An 18,444-nucleotide genomic window follows, 5' to 3' on the forward strand; every position below is an offset into this window, starting at 1 on the left:
GTCGCGCTGCCCTCTGACCCCGCTCCCTCCTCAGGATTGGCTGGGCGGCCGGCGCCGCGCCCCTATTGGGCGGCGGCGCGGCCTATCGGGGAGCAGCCGGGGGGTGGGGCGCGTCACTGGAGCCCTACGGCGGCCGAGCCGCGTCAGTGCGGTCATGCCTCCCGAGGCGCTGGTGGTGTCGGCGCCGGGCAAGGCCATCCTGCACGGGGAGCACGCCGTGGTGCACGGCAAGGTACCGCCCCCCGACCCTTGACCCCGCCCCCCGCCCGCGACCCCTCCCCGCCCCGCCCCCGCCCCTGACCCCTGTGTGTGCGCAGGTGGCCGTGGCCGTGGCCCTGGACCTGCGCACCTTCCTGCGCCTCCGCCCGCGCCGCGACGCCCGCGTCCTCGTGGCCCTGCCCAGCATCGGCGTCCGCCTGGGCTGGGAGGCAGCGCCGCTCCGCGACCTCCGCGCCGCCCTGCCAGGTGAGCGCCCCGGGGTGGGGGGGGGAAGAGGGTTTTTTTGGGGATGGAAGGGGGTTTTTTCAAACCTATTTTGGGACCTTTTCAGTATCCAGGTGCGCGACCCGGCCCTATTCTGTTTGCTTGGCAGCAGCCCTGCTGACTGCTTGTGATAGAGATCAGTCACCTCCTTGCTGGAGCAACCGTGTTGCGCAACGCGCCCTCGCTCCCCGCGGCGGGTGGAGCGTGGGAGCCGCGGCAGGCGATGCTCTGAGCAGCGTGCGAGCGTCTCTCGAAGGGGGTGACGAGCGAGCCGAGATCCGGCCCTGCGGGAGGGGTGCGGCCCTGGGAGGGGGGTTGTGTCGGTGTCGGCACTAATGGGGCGTCGCACCAATGGCGAGAGGGTCCCGCTGCCACGATCGTGGTCGGGCTCACGCTGCACTGAGGGTTAGGAAGGAATTTGACCCCGTGGATTGGGGAGCGGGGGGGTCAAACGCCTTCCTCTGTCAGCGGGGCACGGCCTGTGCTGGGATCTCTTGAGCGCGTCGTCGAAGCAGGGCGCTGCGGTTCCCCTGTGGCAGGCGGGGGGTGATGTCTTGTGCCGTGTCGGGGTGGACGGTAGTTTTGCTAAGAGGTTAGACTGGGTTTGTATAGGCTGGTTTGGGTGGGGATGGTCCTGCCCCGCGCAGGGGTTGGACCTTGGGAGGTTCCTTCCACGCCACTGCTGGGCAAGGCTCTGGTCCTGGGAGCCGCAAGCGCATTGGGGCCACGGTGTCAGGGGGCGGCTTGGTCCAGAGCTGGGTGGGAAGGAGGCTGCTGCCCGGTCACCCTCTGGATGCACGTCGCGGTCTCCTTGGCCAGCCTGGGAGGACGATGGGGGAGAGGGGTGCCCTGTCTTGTCGGCGCTCGCTGGCTGCTGCTGGAGGCTGCAGCTGGCTGGTCTTGGCGGGGGTTTCCTTGACGCGCACGGGCCTGTCTCAGGCGGGGAGTTGGGCTAGATGACTTCTGGAGGTCCCTTCCAGCCCTGTTTCTCTGTGATTTCTATAAGTCACTTGGCTCGGATCCCAGCACGTGCCAGGACTTGCATTATGGAGCGCCACACCAGGTGTCCGGCGCTAGGCTATTCATGTTGTATCTGCAAAGATCAAAGCGCCCTTCAGTCAGGCGTCCCGTCGCCTAAAGCATCCAGTAGCAGCCTCCTGCTTTGAGGGGGGCCCTGGAATATCTGCCCTGACTACGGCTGTCCCGCAGCCGCGTCTGTGCGGCTCGTATGGTTCCCGGCACTGGTGACGTGCTTGCGTCTCGGTTCGTGTCCTGAAAAGCACAGGAGGCGCGACACAACGGGAAGCCCTAGAGGCAGGAACAGAAAAACCAAGTAAAGCTTGTCTCTTGGTTTAGTCTTCCTGAGTCTCTGGTCATCTGCATATCCCTGTGAAGCGGGAGAAGCCGTTCTTGTTCTCCTCTCAAAACAGCTCTGGTTGAAACTTGCTTTGTAAATGTTTGTCTGCCGCTGTGTGCTTCCCTAGGTGACTTGGAAGAATCGAAACCTCCAAGCCTAGAACAACTGGACAAACTGCGGGAGTTTGCTGGGATCGCCCATGGAGCCCCAGCCGCAGAGAGTCTCGCCACCCTGGCATTTCTTTATCTGTACCTGGCTATTTCAGCTAAATACGGGTGAGATTGCTTGTGCCTGGATAGGAATGTAACAATGTCCGGGGGATGCAGTGTTCCCCGCTGACTCTTTTCTTGGAGAGCTACAGGAACCTGTTAAAACTGTAAGGTTGCAATAAAAATAGAGAAGAAGCAGGGGGGAGGGGAAGAATGTACTTTGTAGTCTTAGGAATTTACCTTGGAGGAACTCTTTGAAGTGAAGTAGCATTGAGTGGGTGGGAAATTGGCAGGGCTGAGCCCCAAACAGAAAATCTAGAAATTGGGTGAATTGTTCCATGAAATGTTCTAGGCTCCTAAGCATGGTTACCGAGGGAGCTGACAACAGTACAGGCTGTTGAAAAGGCCCTGAATGTGATGTGATCTAGCTGCTAATGATGTCATGACTCATCAGCTGTAGCAAGAGAGGCTGAATCCCGAGCTCTGTTTCAGCAGTGAAATAAAGCATTGTACAACTCTGTAGCTACACAGGGCTTTGCATCAAGTTTGCTGTGGACTCCTTGGTGACAGCTGGAGTCTAGCTGTGCTCCTCAGCTGAAAACTGGAGGTCTTCACTGCATCTAAGCTACAGAGACTTGCCTTTAGCTGTTAGTGCTAGGAGTCTGATAGACAGATGAGCAGTTCCAGAGCTGTCCAGGAGACAGCAGCAGTGGACAAACGTGCATGGCCACATACTAGCCAGATAGTTTGTTGTACCGGGATGTGCTGAACATAAACCTTTCCTGGTTTTGGATCAATAGGCTGCTCTTGGAGCTGTTGTAAACATTTTTAAGGTACCTTCCTGAGGTGGTATAAATACTAAATAATCCCCCCCCAATACAAAGCTTAAGAGATCGAGTTTAGCTGGGCTTTCTTCTAGTGCGGGTGTGGGCAAAATGCGGCCTGTGGGCCGGATGCAGCCCGCCAGGCTATTCTCTCTGGCCCGCGGGGCCCCTAAAAAATGTAGAAAATGAATATTTAGCTGCCCTTGGCTGCCTGTCATGAGGCCCTCGATGGCCTGCCAAAACTTGGTAAGCGGCCCTCCGCCTGAAATAATTGCCCACCCCTGTTCTAGCGCAATGGATTTGCAAGGCTGGTCAGCTCCAATAACTAAAAACTTTTACTGAGGACAGGCTCTTTGTACCGATTGCTACCAGCTATTGAGCAATTGCTTTGCTGCAACATCTGTGTTGTTGCACACGCATTTTCGTGTTCAGGAATGTTTCTGGCACCTGATTTCTCCCTGGGATTTCGAAAATGCAAAAAACAGCCACATGTTAGTCCACGTGTCTAGCTTCCAGCCTGCTTTTGCTGTGGTAGCAATGTTGGGTTGCGGTGGCTGTTGAGGTTCATGTTTGAATGTGGCATTCGGTGTCTTAGCCAGTCTCTTTCTGTTCCAGGGAGGTGCCCAGCATGGATATAGTCGTGTGGTCTGAACTGCCCACGGGTGCCGGGTTAGGCTCGAGCGCTGCCTATTCTGTTTGCTTGGCAGCAGCCCTGCTGACTGCTTGTGGAGCCATTGGCTGTCCGCTGGAGGAGGGCAAGCCCACAGCCAGGTGAGGTGTCTAGTGAAAGCATGAAACTGAGATAGCTCAGTGCTCCCTGAGTGGCTAAGGAGGAGTAACTGAAGACCGCTTTTTTCCTTCACTTTGTTTTCCCTGCTCTCCCAGCCACTGCTTGTTGTCAGAGCACTGGGATGTGAAATAGGAGTTGGAGACATCACCTGTTAAATACAAATGCTCAGAAGGGAGGGTCTGAGGCAGTGGGTGACATGACTCGGCAGGTACACAGAGCTGGTACTGCGGTGCTGCATCTGTCAGACCTTCCGCACGTGTTTCATTGTGCGTATAATCTGTCTGCGCGGCACTCTGCGGGTCACAGCCGTTGTAGAGCTCCCCCAGCTGAACGTTCACCAGGCTGTTGTATTTGAGGCCCAGGGTCCTCTCGGAAGGAGGGTGGGCTCCTAGGCTTCCCTTGGTCTGAGCAGGCTCCTGCACTGGGTGTTCCTGTGGTCTGTCTGGGCACAGGCACCCTGTTTTTTGAGCCACCGCAGGAAGGACTAGCGTGGCCCGACTGCCACCACCTCCGCTACCTGTGACCGTCTTCGGAAGGGTTTCACAAACCGATCGCTCTTTGCTTTCACAAGCCCAAGGAACGTGCGGGTCGTGACAGTCTGTCCCCATCTCTCGAGCATTCTCTGGACTTTGTGGCATCCTCTCTTCAGTCTGAGATCCTTTCTTCCCTGCCTGCTGTCTTGCCCGTGTCACTTCCTGGACTTGGAGAGTTGTTCCCAGGCAGCTGGTTTCCTTTCATGCTCCTTCCCAAGCTTCCTTTTTCGCAGCAGTCTGAGAGAGACCCTTTTTCTTAACCTCCCAGTCCCCTTATCAAGTGCCACTGCCCAAAAGATTCAGTTCCCCACATAGGGGATCTCTTGCTTAATAATTTCCCTGCCTCCAGAGTTTGGGAGAAACAGTTTGCCCTGTGTAGGAGCCAAGGCTGTTGTATTTAAGACATGATCATCAAAATCAAAGTAGTGAGACCTTCTGACAGCTCTGAGCCAGGGGCAAGGATTTCTCTTGTTGCTTGATGTCGGTTTTATGCCTTTAGGAAGCTAAGAGAACAGGAGTTGGCACCCAAACCCCAGATTCAGAACAGAATTTGCCATCTTGGACACACAGCTTCTAGTATTAAACCCTTCCTAACCTGCATGGAAACAGTCCCCAGAAAGTTTCTCACACACAAAATCCCTGGTCCCAAACTAGGCAAGTGGCACAAATCTCTTCAACCTTCTCCTGTGGTTTTTCAGCTGCAGTTTTACTGCAATGTAATTTTCAGTTAAGAAGTAAAGGAAGCTTTTTGAGGTGTCGGCTTTCACGTAACATCACACTTTTTCTCTTTTTGCAGTGTTCTGACTTTTGCAAGAAGGGGTTTCGGCCTTTCAGCCCAAGAACATTAGAGGTCATTTATGATGAAGACCAGTTTTACTTTGACCAGTGGCATTTGTGCGCGCTGCATCCCAAGTGCTCTGCTAGCCAAATATCAGCAAATGAGCTCAAAGGGTGCAGATAAAGAGCTGATTTTTGGATGAGCTCTGAAGAGGAGAGTGGAAACTGCTGTGGGGGCGGGGGGAGGGCGCTTAGTATTTCTGCCTTTCATTTGCATGGTTCAGTGACTACACTCATTGTTGCACTTAGGAGTGCGTGATGCCTGCATGAAATCGATGTTCGTGCCTCTGCCCCATCATGTAATTACTATTCTGGTCCTTGTACTCTAAAAACCTGTCAGATTCATGTTCCCCCTGCTTTGATCTGCTCAGACTACAATTGATACGGAGACATCTGATATTAATATCGCTGTCAGTGCGCGGTACGCTGTTGGAACAGTTGCTTAGAGTGTTCTGGGAAGGAGAGGTTTGCAGAGCTCCCAGCACATGCTGCAGCCTGGCTGGAGAGTGTGTATGTGTGTGTGGACCCACTAAACATATATTTGTTCTGATCCAGGCTAGTAGTGTCTTGGGGAAGGGTGTTGTAGACCTGCATACAAGTCTCTGTTTCCCCTAACTATCTGCTTTGTTAATGGTTACTAGAGAACAGATCAAGAATGGCCGGGGGATGTGGAATATGGTGTTCTTGGTAGGTTTGTAGCAGAGGCTCAGCCCTGAAGCAGAGTGGAGAATGACTTTGTAACCAGGCAGTCTGCCCATGTTGTTTGTCTTGCAGTAGCTCCTGCTGTTCCCTCAGTCCTCGGTGTGTCGGACAGAGCCAGTTCTCATAACACCTTGATTTAAGAATCTCCGAGCAGGTGCGACTTGTGTTGTGCTGCTGAGTCATTGCTCTATGCTGAGCCATGCAGCTAGCTTCCTGGATGTCTGTTAGAAAAATGCCCTTACTCGGCTCCCAGTCCATGCTTAAATTATCAGAGCCCAGCACAGCCTGGGACGTTACTACATCCTAAACATCAAGCTGCTTAATGGAAATATTAACTTCATTCTAATGATGTCTCCTGACCCAGTTGTGAGGGGTGTGAGATTTGAGCAGCTGGCAAATGGAGGGAGGAATTGTGCGTGTGAAATGCTACTTTTAATATTCCTTCTCGCCTCACGAATTCTGCATCTATAAATACGCCATGCTGAATTGCAAGCACTTGAAAGGGGAGGGAGTGTTTCTCTGAAGGCAGAGGCAGGCTGTGTAGCCTTTATCTAAAGCTAAAGCTACTCTGGTCCTGACTTATTCCTGTCGATGCCCTGTCACCGGGTGCTCTTTGGGAGCAATTCTTTCCCGGCCATCCCTGGAATAGTCCTTTGGGTTGTTTTTCATTGCTCTGCTGTCAGCAAAGATGTTGCCAAGTGTCTGGTCTTGGACTCTCCTACTGGGCATCCCTTATTGCTGCTTGATGTTTTTTTTAAGGATGATTTTCTTAACCTTTGGGTTCCCCCTGACCTTTGTTTCTAAAGGGGATTTTCTCTCTTGTCCAGAAATGGGAAAGTATTAGGCAGGAGCTTACCACCTGGCTCTGAAGCATCACTTATCGTGCTATCCGGCCCCTTCCTGTGCGGGGGTTCAATCAGCCGGCACCATGGCTCTGTCTACAACCTTCAGGAGCTCCTCCCAGCTTTTGCTGCATTATCCGTACTCTGAGCAGCCCCAGGAGAGCACCTTCCCCTCTGTTGTCAGGGCTGTGCTCCTCTTCTGCCATGTGCTGCTCTTACAAGGTCACCTGCTAAAGCTTCCTGCTAAATAATTAGCACAGCATGAGGCTCCATCACACCTGGGGCTGCCCACTCCATGGACCACACTTGAGCCTGCTCTTCTGGCACCACCTGCCCTTCAGGGCTCCCCTTGTCTCTGTTTTTTGTTTCTCACCTGTTGTGTTTTTAAGCTATTTTCTTTCCTTTCAGGTGGACGGAGAAAGAGCTGGATTTAATTAACCGCTGGGCCTTTCAAGGGGAGCGCGTCATCCATGGCAATCCTTCTGGGGTGGATAATGCTGTTGGGACTTGGGGTAGGTTGTTTTTGATTGCTGTTCCTCCTGGCTTCTGAAAGGTCATGGTGTCAATTCTGGCCCATATTCCCTGCACTGGTTTGGAGCGGGGAGGGAGGAAGGAGTACGTGCCAGTCCTGTAAAGCTCCTGATGGCAGATAGAGGCTTCACTCGATGGGGAAGTTCTGAAGCAGAAATTTTGCACAAGATAGAGGTGCTCATGAGTGCTGCAGTGAAAGCCAAGGGCTTTTCAGGCTTCTACCTGAATCCCTGGGCCATCTGATTCAGAGTAGATGATGTAGCAAGGCATGAGCATCTCCATCAAGCATCTGAGTATATTGAAAAGGCATCCAGAATCCAGCCTGCAGCTTTGCTGACCTTCACCAATTGGCGTAAAGTCTGACTCTTGGCAAAGGCTTGAGTAGAAAAAGATGAGCAAACCTTCCTGCAGTATCCAGGGAATGGGTCTGTTTTGATCCATTTCCCTTGGCTTTACCAGCCTCTTCTAGAAGAGAAGGGCCGTGGTGTTGGCAGAGAACAAAGGGGTGATGTTTTCTCCAGCGCAAACCCGCTATACAGTAACAGTTCATTATGAGCCAGGTAAAGTAGCACATGAGGCAAAGAGCGGGGAAGAGGGAGAATCGGGTCCTGATCCTAGCTTTGTCATTGGGGATTGGGTGTTACCATCCTGTGCCTCAGTTTCCCCATTTGTCAAGTGTGAATAATACAGACCAGAAAGCCTAATGCATTAGATGTCTGAAGTACTTTACAATCTTACCTCACTTCTCCCAGTAGGAGGGGAGAACCTTGCTGCAGGTGTCTGAAATGTAAAACTGTGGAGGCCTTGCACACGCATGAAAAACAACTGCAACCCAGATGAATGCATTGAAGCTGTGTGGAGGCTTAATTAAGATATGCTGCAGAATGCACTATCAGCACGCTGCAGTACTTTGTTTAAACAGTCTCGCTAACGAGACCCGATTACAGCAGCAGCTCTCTCATTTCATTGCAGTGGGGGAAATGAAAATCTTTCAGCTAGTGCCCTCTCTCTGCATTGGCGTCGAAAGCAAAGAATCCTTGGGTGGATTTAGGCTCGTTATTTGATTTTTATTGTAGACCAGTGAAGATTTTATTCTGACTAAGCTTTCTATGCCTTCAAATGCCTCTCAGTTTGACAGTCTAGGACCACTAAGAACAACACGGAAACACACCAACTTTATTCACACCATGTGAAAATCTGCCTTGTTCTTATGCCTTTGTTCCTTGTGGTTACCTACTCCTGTAGTGGGTGAGGTGGTAAAGGTGAAAAGCTCTTATATATATGAAAATAGCGTGTTCTCTCCAGGTATACTGTGTACTAAAACTGCATTTTGCTTTAGGTGGAGCTCTCCAGTACCAGTCAGGAAAAATCACACCATTAAAGAGGTAATGCGAGTTAATAATGTGGATACGACAAGTGAAACATGCCAAACTTAACACATCCCTGTAGTGTCAAGGCACAAGGGTGACAAAATTCTGAGCAGAGCAGTAGAAGAAGCAGACCAGTCTGCTGGATGGGGCCTGCGGTAGCTTTAACACTTCTAGCCAATTTTGTCCTGGTAGGAAAAGAGTGAGATCAGGGATGTTGGGTTCCTGTCTGAAGTTAGACAAAACCAATGCAGGGAATCAATATTAATTTCATGGCCCCATGGGCAGTGGCGTCTGGTCTGCTCCTGACAGCAAATGACTTTCATTTTTTCCCTTTTAAAGAAGCCAATAACCCCCCTCCCCACAAACCTTCCTGCTTATAGGATTTCAGAACAGTACAAAAACTGAGCTGTAGAGTCCTATTAAGGGAGACCAGCCCCAGGTTTCACACACTCCCTGTATATGATCGTCTTGTTCTGGAGGGGGCTGGTGTGAAAACATGGTGGTCTGCTGTGACCCAGGTCACGGTGCAATAGAGGGGAACAGGTGCAGCTCCTTGACTCTCTGCCCTGCTTTGTTGTGACCTGTATGCTCCCAACCTAGGCTCTTTGCCATCAGTGAAAGCTTAGCACCTCCTTCAGATGAAACATGGAGGATTTTTTACTGAGTGCCTTCACTTTTTTAATATTTAAATCACTGCCATAACCCCTATATTTTGTAGGGCACCTGAGGGGAAGCAAATTAACCAGCATTTTTTGCTAAAATGATCTTCCGTGAAATATGTGGCTGGCAGCGTCAACACTATTAGGCTTCGAAGTGAATGATTCAGTGAAATAAATGGCCTCTCATAGTAGTTGTAGGCCATCCACAAATACATCACGGCATTGCTTCAGTCTTGACTTGTGTTTTCAAGTTAGTTTGTAGGCCATAAGGGCAGAGCATATAATTAAAAAAAAAATGGAGGTTTGAGAACATGCATCTAAGCAATTGCAGAATCATGCCAGCACTTGCAGCAGTGGAACGGCTGATACAGAAGCCCCATCTATATCAAAATATAAATACATGCATGAAGGTGGCGTGACAGTGTCCTGGGTCAGGAAAAAGGGAGCCGGGGGAAGTGGAACAAATCAAGGAAGCTGTGCAGTTACTGGAAAACGAATGAACCTCAGAGCCTCTGTTCTTGCTTTCAGGGTGCCGACTCTGCGAATCCTGCTGACCAACACCAAAGTGCCTCGAAGCACCAAGATCCTGGTGGCTGGTGTCAAGGACAAGCTTCTTAAGGTGCAGTGTCTCTTTTGATTTTCTCTGGTAGGGACCTGGGACAGAGCTTGTTCACTAAGCCAACGCAACGGCATCTGGACTAGGCATTGAATGAATGGCAGAGTGGAGGCAGGGGGCCTGCATCCATGAGGAACTTCAAGGTCCTTGTTATCTGCTGCTTAGTGGTGTTTCCCTGTTTTCCCTTGCTGTGGCAAGGCCAGGAAGCAGGAAGGAAGAACAGACTCCCAGCCCAAGGGATGGGGTAGGTCCACAGCATCTCGCTGAGGCAGCACTTTTAAGATGACCGTCACTCTATAGAGTTCTCTCTCACCCCAGCAGAGTCAGCTTCTTATAATCGCTCCTACAGGACTCATGGGTGTTTCTGTTGTCCTGGCCCACTGGAGTGGAGACTTGTGTATTGATTTCTCTCATTACTCTGCATGATAATCAAGCATAAATCAAAGCCCTGGCCTAGGGCTTCATCCTCTTAGCTAAAAATTAGGACTGTGCCTGACTCTTCAAGCTTTTGCTGTATGGTAATCTGGCTAATGCTGGGCATTTTGGAAAGCAGACCTTAAAAAATATCTTCTTTGGATTTATCTTCTGGTTTTACAGCCCTTTAGTGTTCCCTTCCTTATAGCGTCCTCTTCACTTAAGAGCCTGGAAGCATAGCTCGGGGAGAACGTTAGTGTTTGTTAGAAAATCACCTGACTCCTGACGCTGGAGCTTTGAGAAACTTGAATATCAGGTGTCTGGCTGCAATATTGCTAGAGTCTGCAGTTCTGAAGTACCCTGTCTTGTGGCTGAGCCCACATCTCTCTCTGTTCCCTCTGTCACCCCCAGATGTGACCAGCTTGCCTAATTGGCTGCATGTTGAAGTGGATGTCCTCAAGGGTGGGTTGGGACAGGGCAAGGCATCTCCCAGCCCCAACAGCACAGTGAGGATGCACAAGAGCCCAGACCCATCCTCATGTCTCTCATCTGCTTCTCGCAGTTTCCTGCTATAATGAACCCCGTGCTCGACTCGATAGATGCCATTTCTCATGAGTGCGAATGTGTTCTGGAAACAATGGCTGTGAATCCATCACTGGAGCATTACCCAGTCCTGGAGGTAAGGGTCTCTTCCGCCTGTATTTTTAGACCCTGTTATAGTCACCCATCAAAATGTCATTTAAAGAACATTAAGATCAGGAGAGACTTTGGATGGCAGGAAATGTTCACTTCAAACTGAACCGCAACATATTCTGCCTTTGTTAACACTTTCCCTCCCTCTGAACTAGTTGAGAGGCTATCGGTTCCCTCATCAGAGCGGACATGTGTATAAAATGCATTCACTCTCATTATATCAGTGTCATATACTTCATTTCCCTTAGTTGAAGGGTTGAGTGAGTTTTGGATCCAAATTTCATCTCCTGCTGAACCATTTGCACTCGGATGCCAGCAGCGTCCAGATTGGAAATTGCTGGCTGTCAGCAGTGTGAATGGTAGCTTTACAAAGCCAAAAAAGAAGTGCAGAATCCAGCGTCCCCTGGTTTTGATGGACTGCATATAACCCAACCCCCACCATTTTGTGCTCATCCGGTCTGCTGGCTCAGGAGAGTGGTTAACAAACGTGCCCAGCACTGGCCTGACATTTGATGCATGATGTGAATACAAAGCTCTAGGTTCATTTGGGCTCTGTTTAAAGCCCAGGGAGGCTGGCATAGGGGAAACTCTTCCAAAGGAAAGGAGGGTTCTGCAGTGGTGTCTTTGCTGTCCGTAGGACATGCTCATCCTTAGTCTGCATATTTTGGGAATTCATTTCCCAGGCTGAAATGTGTCCCAGTGGGTGCAGGTGGATAAAACCACCTTTGTGGAGGAACACCGCAAGTCCCACGAGTGAAATGCTGAACACTTACGATGGTCAGCAATTGCTTTGGGGGACTTCTTTTGACCAGAGCTCTGGGAATTGCAGTAGCCCTACTTTCCTCTAAGGGGAGCAGGCTAGAGGCATGGGTGGAGGGCAAGGCATCCTGGTCCCTCTGCCTTGACCCAGGTACACACAACCCAGTGTGTTAGGGGCGGTGTGGTTCTTACAGAAGCTGCCTTCGCTGGGAATGGAGATGCTGTGTTCCCAGGCTGTGCCTGCATTTGATTTTCAGCTGTGCACCATGATAGCAGAAGGACTTAATGCTCCTAGTCGAGACAGGCAAGTCTTCTGTGCTGTCTGTTAGCTGGAGCAGGAGATCTTATATTCTGGTTCTGTTCCCAAAGTTGCACTGTTCCATGTCACCCCAGCAGTTCACTTCACTTTGGTGTCCCTTCTGTCCGTCAGCTAACGGGAGGTGTGGGTGACAAGGCTGAGGTGCTTTGAAATCCCCCAAGTGATAGATGCCAGAGCAGTCCTGTTTGCATTTCTGCGAGAGCGAACACTGCTATGACAGCCGGTTTCTGTTTGTCTCATGTCTGGAGAGCCCACAGAAGCACTGCTGATTATATACAGCATACATGTATCTCTTTGGCTCTTGCCGTAGCTGAAATGCGCAGTTCTGGCTGCCTTGTGTCTGAGCCGTCGAACTAGTCTGCTGTTTTATAAGCTGTCATCTGATTCTGGCAGCTTTTGGATGGGAATATGACAGATGTCTGGGATCCTCATAGACAGCGCTGCACCCTGCACTTAGGCATATTCAGAGGCTCCTCGATGGACATCTGAGGAGTTCTGTCCAATCCGGCGCACAGAACTCGTAGCGCTCGTGCTAAATGCTGCAGGTTAATTCATCTTCCGTCTTTTATCTAAAATCCAGGATAAACGTGGGGAGTGGGGGCTGGAATAATTGCATGTCATCCAAATCCCACCTTGTCCTTGCATGAGATCCGTGCGTGGCTGCAGAAGGAACCGACTGTGGTCGGCACCTGCCACATCACGTGGCACCTTCCTGCCCTGCACGGTGAGAGCGTGTCATGTGAAACGTTTTCGGTGAAGAATGGGCACCACGCATCGGGGAGAGGCAGTGCAGAGATGCCTCCTTGCGGCACCGACTGAAGGGACCGGCTCTGTTTGAAAGTGAGGCAAGAACTTCCAGGGGAACAGCCTGCCATGGTCCTCACTTCCCGTGGCCGACTCTCATGTTGACGCACGTGGCCGTGTTCTGCCACCACGCTGTGGTCCCACGTTGTGAAGACCTGCTGCTGAGGCTGCCACCTCTCGGGGGTCTGAACAGGGTGACAGTGCTGCGAGGAAGGCCCTTAGGAGACCTTGGTTGGCTTCCTGGCTCTGGTGCACGACTTGCTATATGATCTTGGGCCAATCACTTCACCTCTCTGCCCCTTGTTTCCCCTTCGGTGCCACGATGGCCGTAGTCCTGCCGGCCCTCCACCCCCACTGGGTCTTGTCATGACTGTTCAAGCTGTGCTATGTGTACACTGCAGCCTGTCGCATCAGGCAGAGCTACCCACGCCAGCTGTGCAGCAGCTCATCGCTCGGGCTGCAAAACCATCCCAAGGGGCAGGTTCAAACAGGTCGCTTTGCCCCCTACACTGCCACTAGTACCGAAGCCAGCCCCTCGCCTCACGGCAGACCTGGCCTAGGACCGCCTCAGGGCAAGGGATTTCTTACGCTGCCTTTGACAGCACATAGCATAGCTGGCCCCAGTCTTGTTTGGGGCCTTGATGTGCTGCTGTAATTCAGGGCAGTCTGTTTCGGTCCTGAGCTCCTCGCTCAGGACTATGGCTAGGTAGAAGCAGCCCTGGGAGGGGGAGCAGGAGAGGTGGGTCGCACTCATTTTGCCAAAGGATTCGGGGTTGGGAACATCCTTCTGGCTCTCCTTTGAGGAGGTTGCTCAATCTCTGCCCCCTCCCCTTAGCTGACCTGCTAATTATAACGGTGCCTGTCCATGTACACTTTAATTAACATCCTGGTGTGCAGCCTTCCAGGGCTGCGGCTGGACCGTTCCCTTCTCTCAGCCACTTTTGTCTCATTACCCCATTTTTCAGTGCTCGGCAGGTAATTGTCTGGGCCTTGGCTACGGCAGCCTGTCAGCCAGCTGCTCCCTTTTCTCATTTAACTCCTTTCATCCTGGGTTTGTGTTTCAAAAAGGTCTTGTTATTCTCCCTTGCATTTCTGTGAGGGGGTGTCCAGCACTGGCCCATTGGCGTCGAGCTCTGCAGTTGCAAGCATGAGCAACATGTTCTTCTTGCCCTGGAGACCCCCTGGCCCCTTGCCTATCCTACCAGGATACCCACTAACCTGGGGTGTGCCCGCTGCCGGGGGAAAGGGGCTTGTTCAGTCACTGTGGGCTGCTCAGTCCTTGGCATCTCCGAACCTGTCATTCTGTCTTGGCTTTGTGGCATGGACGTGCGCATACTGGGATTGGGTGAAGGCTCTTGCTAACTCCTGGCCAGTGAATGGCCATCTCATTCAGGCCTGGCCTGGGTTGATTTTTTTTTTTTGCTCTTCTGAAGGTGAAGGGTCCTGCATCGTGGTGGTCTTCTGGCACACTGAGGCCTTTCTGCTACAGACAACTCGGTGTAGGAACAACAGAGCTCAGTACCTAATACTTTGGTTTTGGAATGAACGACCTTGGGATTCAAGCCATTTGCAATAGAAAATATCATCTCTGCTTGGAAAAAGCCTGTTCTGCACTTGCATGTCCATAGCTTGTCTGAGATTTGGCAGGTTGAGAGGAACCTCCAAATGTCAATTTGGCCATGGCCTACAGGTGCCTAGAGTCCCTGCCTCAAGATGCTGAGAAGGTCCCATCATTTGCCTGGCCCTGTGCCCTGCAGGGGAGGGAGAAGGGAGTGCATCATGTCACTGTCCCTTTGACTGTGCCACTTCTGACATGTTGTGTCACTTGCCCCATGGTCTTTGTTATGTTGGATGGATGGCAGGATTGGGGATAGTGACTGCCAGGAGCAGCAGAGATCCCAGCAGGATCCTCTCCCCAGCTAGGGAGGGGTTTTCATTGTGTCCTGCCCAACACAGGCCTAGCAGGGGAGAAATGAAACTGGTTAAGACCCCTCGGAGAGCTCACTGGGACCTCCACAGGGCACCAGACAGAGGTTATGCAACACGTTGATATTGTTACATCCATAAGAGGACGGAGGCAGCGCAGTGGCCGTGAGCTGCCTGGGGTGCTTGCAGACGTGGCCACCTGGCTCGGTGTTGCTTGCTCCTGAGAAGCAATACGCTGCTAGTGAGATGGTCCTTTTGTCCTTGCGTCTCCGAGGTGTTCCAGAGCCCGGGCCAAGTGCCGGTGACTCGGACTCAGCAGTTCAAATCTTCGAGCTTTGCTGCTGGCTTTGGGAAATCCTATTTCATTGATTTTGGGGTTTTTTTTTTTAAAGGACCTTCCTTTGAGAGCCCCCCGCAGCCTTCTGGTGGAGTTCCTTACGTCTGTGTGACTTTCTCTTTCAAGGAGCTGTTCGATATCAACCAGCATCACTTGAATGTGATTGGCGTTGGCCATTCCTCATTAGACCAGCTGTGCCAGGTGACGGCCTTGCACGGGCTGCACAGCAAGCTGACCGGTGCTGGCGGAGGCGGCTGCGGCATCACTCTGCTGAGACCAGGTCAGGAATCCTTTGCTTGCTACGGTTCATTTCACCCTTAGTCTTCCAGCAAGCTCTGAAAGGCAGGATTGGTTAAAAGCAAAACCTTGTGCCAAATCCTTTAAATCCATTCGACTTATACCAAAGGTAAGCCCTAACTTCTGTTTATAGCACTCTTTTGCATTTCACAAATAACCCCATGAATCCAGGTGGCTTTGTATCCCAGTCCTGCTGAGATGTCAGCTCTTCAGAGGTGCCGACTGTCAGAGCCAAGCCTGGCAGGGTATACTTTATGAGTGCCCAAGGTGTCCATAAATTGTAAATGGAGGGAGGCCCAGACTTGCCCTTGTGTGCTAGGAAAGATGTATTTCTGTTGAGGCCCATCCCTTGGCAGCCTAGCTTTGGATATTCAGAGACCGTCATTGAAGTGGGCACCCAGTGGTTGGACTCTGTACCACTAGGACTTTGTCGTAGGATTCTGCTTTTGGAGCACACCGGTCTGAACTCATTATGGCTCTGGCAGGGTGCACGGTAACAGCTGGAAAGTCCAACGTGGCCATGAATACAGCATAATACATAGCTGGCCAGCATGACAGAGGTTTGCGTATTAATTCCCCGAGGCAATTTCTCATTTAAAGACAAAGAAGAGCATGATAATAACAGGTCTCTGCATGTTTAAAAGACTGATCTGTCTCAGCAAGATACTGAGGCATTCAGCAAATCTACTGGGTTCCTAGGTGTCCATTTAGGACTGCATGCAAACAAAACCTTAGGGAAACCTGTCAGCAAACTGACTGGGATGTGAGCACGAGAGTAGGTGATTGACTTGTACCCGCCGTGACTGCCAAGTGCCAGCAGTGTTTTGGGCAGCGGTGTCCTCTCCACGGCAGAGCAGTTCAATCCAGACTAGATGCCCAGCAATCCATTTCTGTGTCCCAGCCTAACCAAGCTGAATTTAACCACCTGGTGTAACCTCTTCTTGGCAGACACCCCCTCGCCAGTGGTGGAAGCAGCAAAGCGAGACCTCATCACCTGTGGATTTGAATGCTGGGAGACCAGTATTGGGGCACCTGGGGTATGTCTTCACTCGCCTCCCTCTATGAAGGCAGAAATACTACAGGCCTTAAGATAACATGGGCTATGACTCTCCCTGGGTTCTTGGTGCCACAGATTCAGGCCTGGTTACCTCTTTGCCTATCCCTGGGATCAAACACTAGTTGCTACTCTCTTGCCCCCTTTCCCATCCCGGTGGAAGTGCTTAAGCTGATGCAACTTAGGGGCAGCTTCAATGAAGACAGCAGTGACTGCTCCTGCCTACCCCAAGTTCGAATTTAACTCCTTGCGTGTCAAGCTCCTCTCTTGAGCATCCTGACTAGATAGTAGCTTTACCAAAGGGCACAAGAGGAAGCATGTTAGCCCTGGCATCCTGGCCAAATCCCAACACAAATGCATTTTGCGGCCTTCTGCAGCTTTGCATAGATGCTTAGATCCTCTACACCTCTCCTTTTCCCTCCATGGGGATGACGGGGAGGCTGGAGTAGTTAATGTACGCTGAGTGCAGTCAGATTTCTGGACAAAAGGCACCAAAGAAGCACTGATTGTGAGAGCTACACAGTTTTTGCTAAGGCTATGAGAGGCGTTCCTGAGAGCAAGCCATTTTAAAATGGCTCTTGTCACTACTTAGACAGCAGATTTCTAAAACTAGAGAAAAAGTGAAAGTGCTGATAAAGATGCACCGTTTTGAGTGGGCTTTCCCACGATCCTCTTTTCTAGGCTAGGAGTCATCAGCCTATTGCTATGGGCTGAATCTGGCCCGTGAAGCTGGGGACAGTAGTGGCAATCAGCAGTGGCAGCCTGTCTTCAGATTGAGCCCTGTTAATTTAGCCTGCTTTTGCTAAAAGGTTGCCAACCCCTGGCCTAGGCTGTTCCACAGGCCCATAAGCAAAGTGTCTGAGCATATTATGACCTGCTTCTCGCACATCAGGACTGTAGCGTCAGCATGGGACGAACTTTAAAGCTGAAAGAGTTTCCCATTATTTATAGTCAAATTGAGTGCATTGAAGTTCTTCCTACTTAAAGCACAGTCTGAATTTTGGTCATCCTACCCACTGCTGGAATATGAAGCCAATCACGGTGGATAAAAAGAAGCGACTTAGGTCAGTGTTCTTAATCTCACTCAGCTTTTATTTCTCTTCAATATTTGTTTTCTCTTTTAATGGACCAATTTGCCAGGCTGCAAGGGTCTCAACTTCCTCCATTTAAAATAATGTAAATGAAATCGTATTCAAGCAATACAGTTTTGAAGAAGGTCAAACTGTGGAACTAGTGGGACTGACCAAGCACCTGGAACCAGAGCTTGCTGAAGTGATAACCAGCTTGTGACAGTTCCTGCCTCATCTGCACCTGCTGATGTGAAGAAACTATTTTCATTTCAGTTTATTTTATTTGGTTCAGTTCAGTGACTGGCTTTTATTCAAAGCAGAGACACTGGCAGGAGACTGTTGGAAAGCTCATCCCCCCCTGCCCCTTCCCCTTCCAATTTATGACCTAAAAGTTAGGTGCAAGAGGCTGAGCTCTACTAGTTTCAAAATCTTTGGGAAACCAAAATAATTAGTCCAGCTTACTAAATATAGATCACATTTCCTCCATTTTAATATATGGGTTTACATGCAAATCACTTTATTTATTCAACTATCCATGTGTCTGGTCTTAGTTTAATAAAGGCAATTTTAAAATGGTGGTTTTTTGTATTTTTAAGTGAAATTCCAGTCTCGGTCCAAAACCCCTACCTTGGGGGTCTTCAAGAGGAGGTTGGATAGGTGTCTGGCTGGGGTATTATAATCCCAGCACTCGTTCCTGCCCAGGGCAGGGGGTCAGACTTGATGAGCTGTTCGGGTCCCTTCCAACACTAGAAACTATGAAAAGAAGCTCGCCACAAATCGCAAGTAAATAAGAAATAGTTTGCCTTTTTTTTTCTTAATATAAACATGAGAATCTGAATGTTCAGATATTAATCGCTTAACTATGTATAGCAGGAGCATCTGGTTGGGTAAAAGTGGCACTAAATTTAGTATAAGGGCGCGCGCGCGTGTGTGTGTGTTGCCAAAGGGGTTAATGACTAAGCGTAAACCAGATCCATTCCCAAAGTCCTCTTGCAGTTCCCCAGCTTCAGTAAAATGA

General features: G+C 50.7%; 1 protein-coding gene across 1 annotated transcript; it reads left to right on the forward strand.

Annotated features, from left to right (window-relative positions):
- Positions 1-128: 128 nt before the first annotated feature.
- Positions 129-18,003, forward strand: MVK (mevalonate kinase). The gene is made up of 10 exons (XM_059713405.1): positions 129-232; positions 318-465; positions 1,968-2,115; positions 3,489-3,644; positions 6,986-7,089; positions 8,448-8,493; positions 9,666-9,756; positions 10,730-10,846; positions 15,132-15,285; positions 16,251-18,003. Exons 1-10 carry the CDS (start codon positions 155-157, stop codon positions 16,394-16,396), a joined length of 1,188 nt encoding a protein of 395 aa, XP_059569388.1. The 5' UTR covers positions 129-154; the 3' UTR covers positions 16,397-18,003.
- The last annotated feature ends 441 nt before the right edge of the window (positions 18,004-18,444 follow it).

Source organism: Alligator mississippiensis, chromosome 10, assembly GCF_030867095.1.
Source record: "Alligator mississippiensis isolate rAllMis1 chromosome 10, rAllMis1, whole genome shotgun sequence".
In the NCBI taxonomy this organism is placed as follows: domain Eukaryota; kingdom Metazoa; phylum Chordata; order Crocodylia; family Alligatoridae; genus Alligator; species Alligator mississippiensis.

Bases quoted from the DNA above. Each gene is read 5' to 3' on its own strand.
- MVK (XM_059713405.1), top strand. From the start codon at position 155: ATGCCTCCCGAGGCGCTGGTGGTGTCGGCGCCGGGCAAGGCCATCCTG. The intron at 466-1,967 runs GTGAGCGCCCCG...GTGCTTCCCTAG, and splicing joins CCTCCGCGCCGCCCTGCCAG to GTGACTTGGAAGAATCGAAA. The intron at 7,090-8,447 runs GTAGGTTGTTTT...ATTTTGCTTTAG, and splicing joins TAATGCTGTTGGGACTTGGG to GTGGAGCTCTCCAGTACCAG.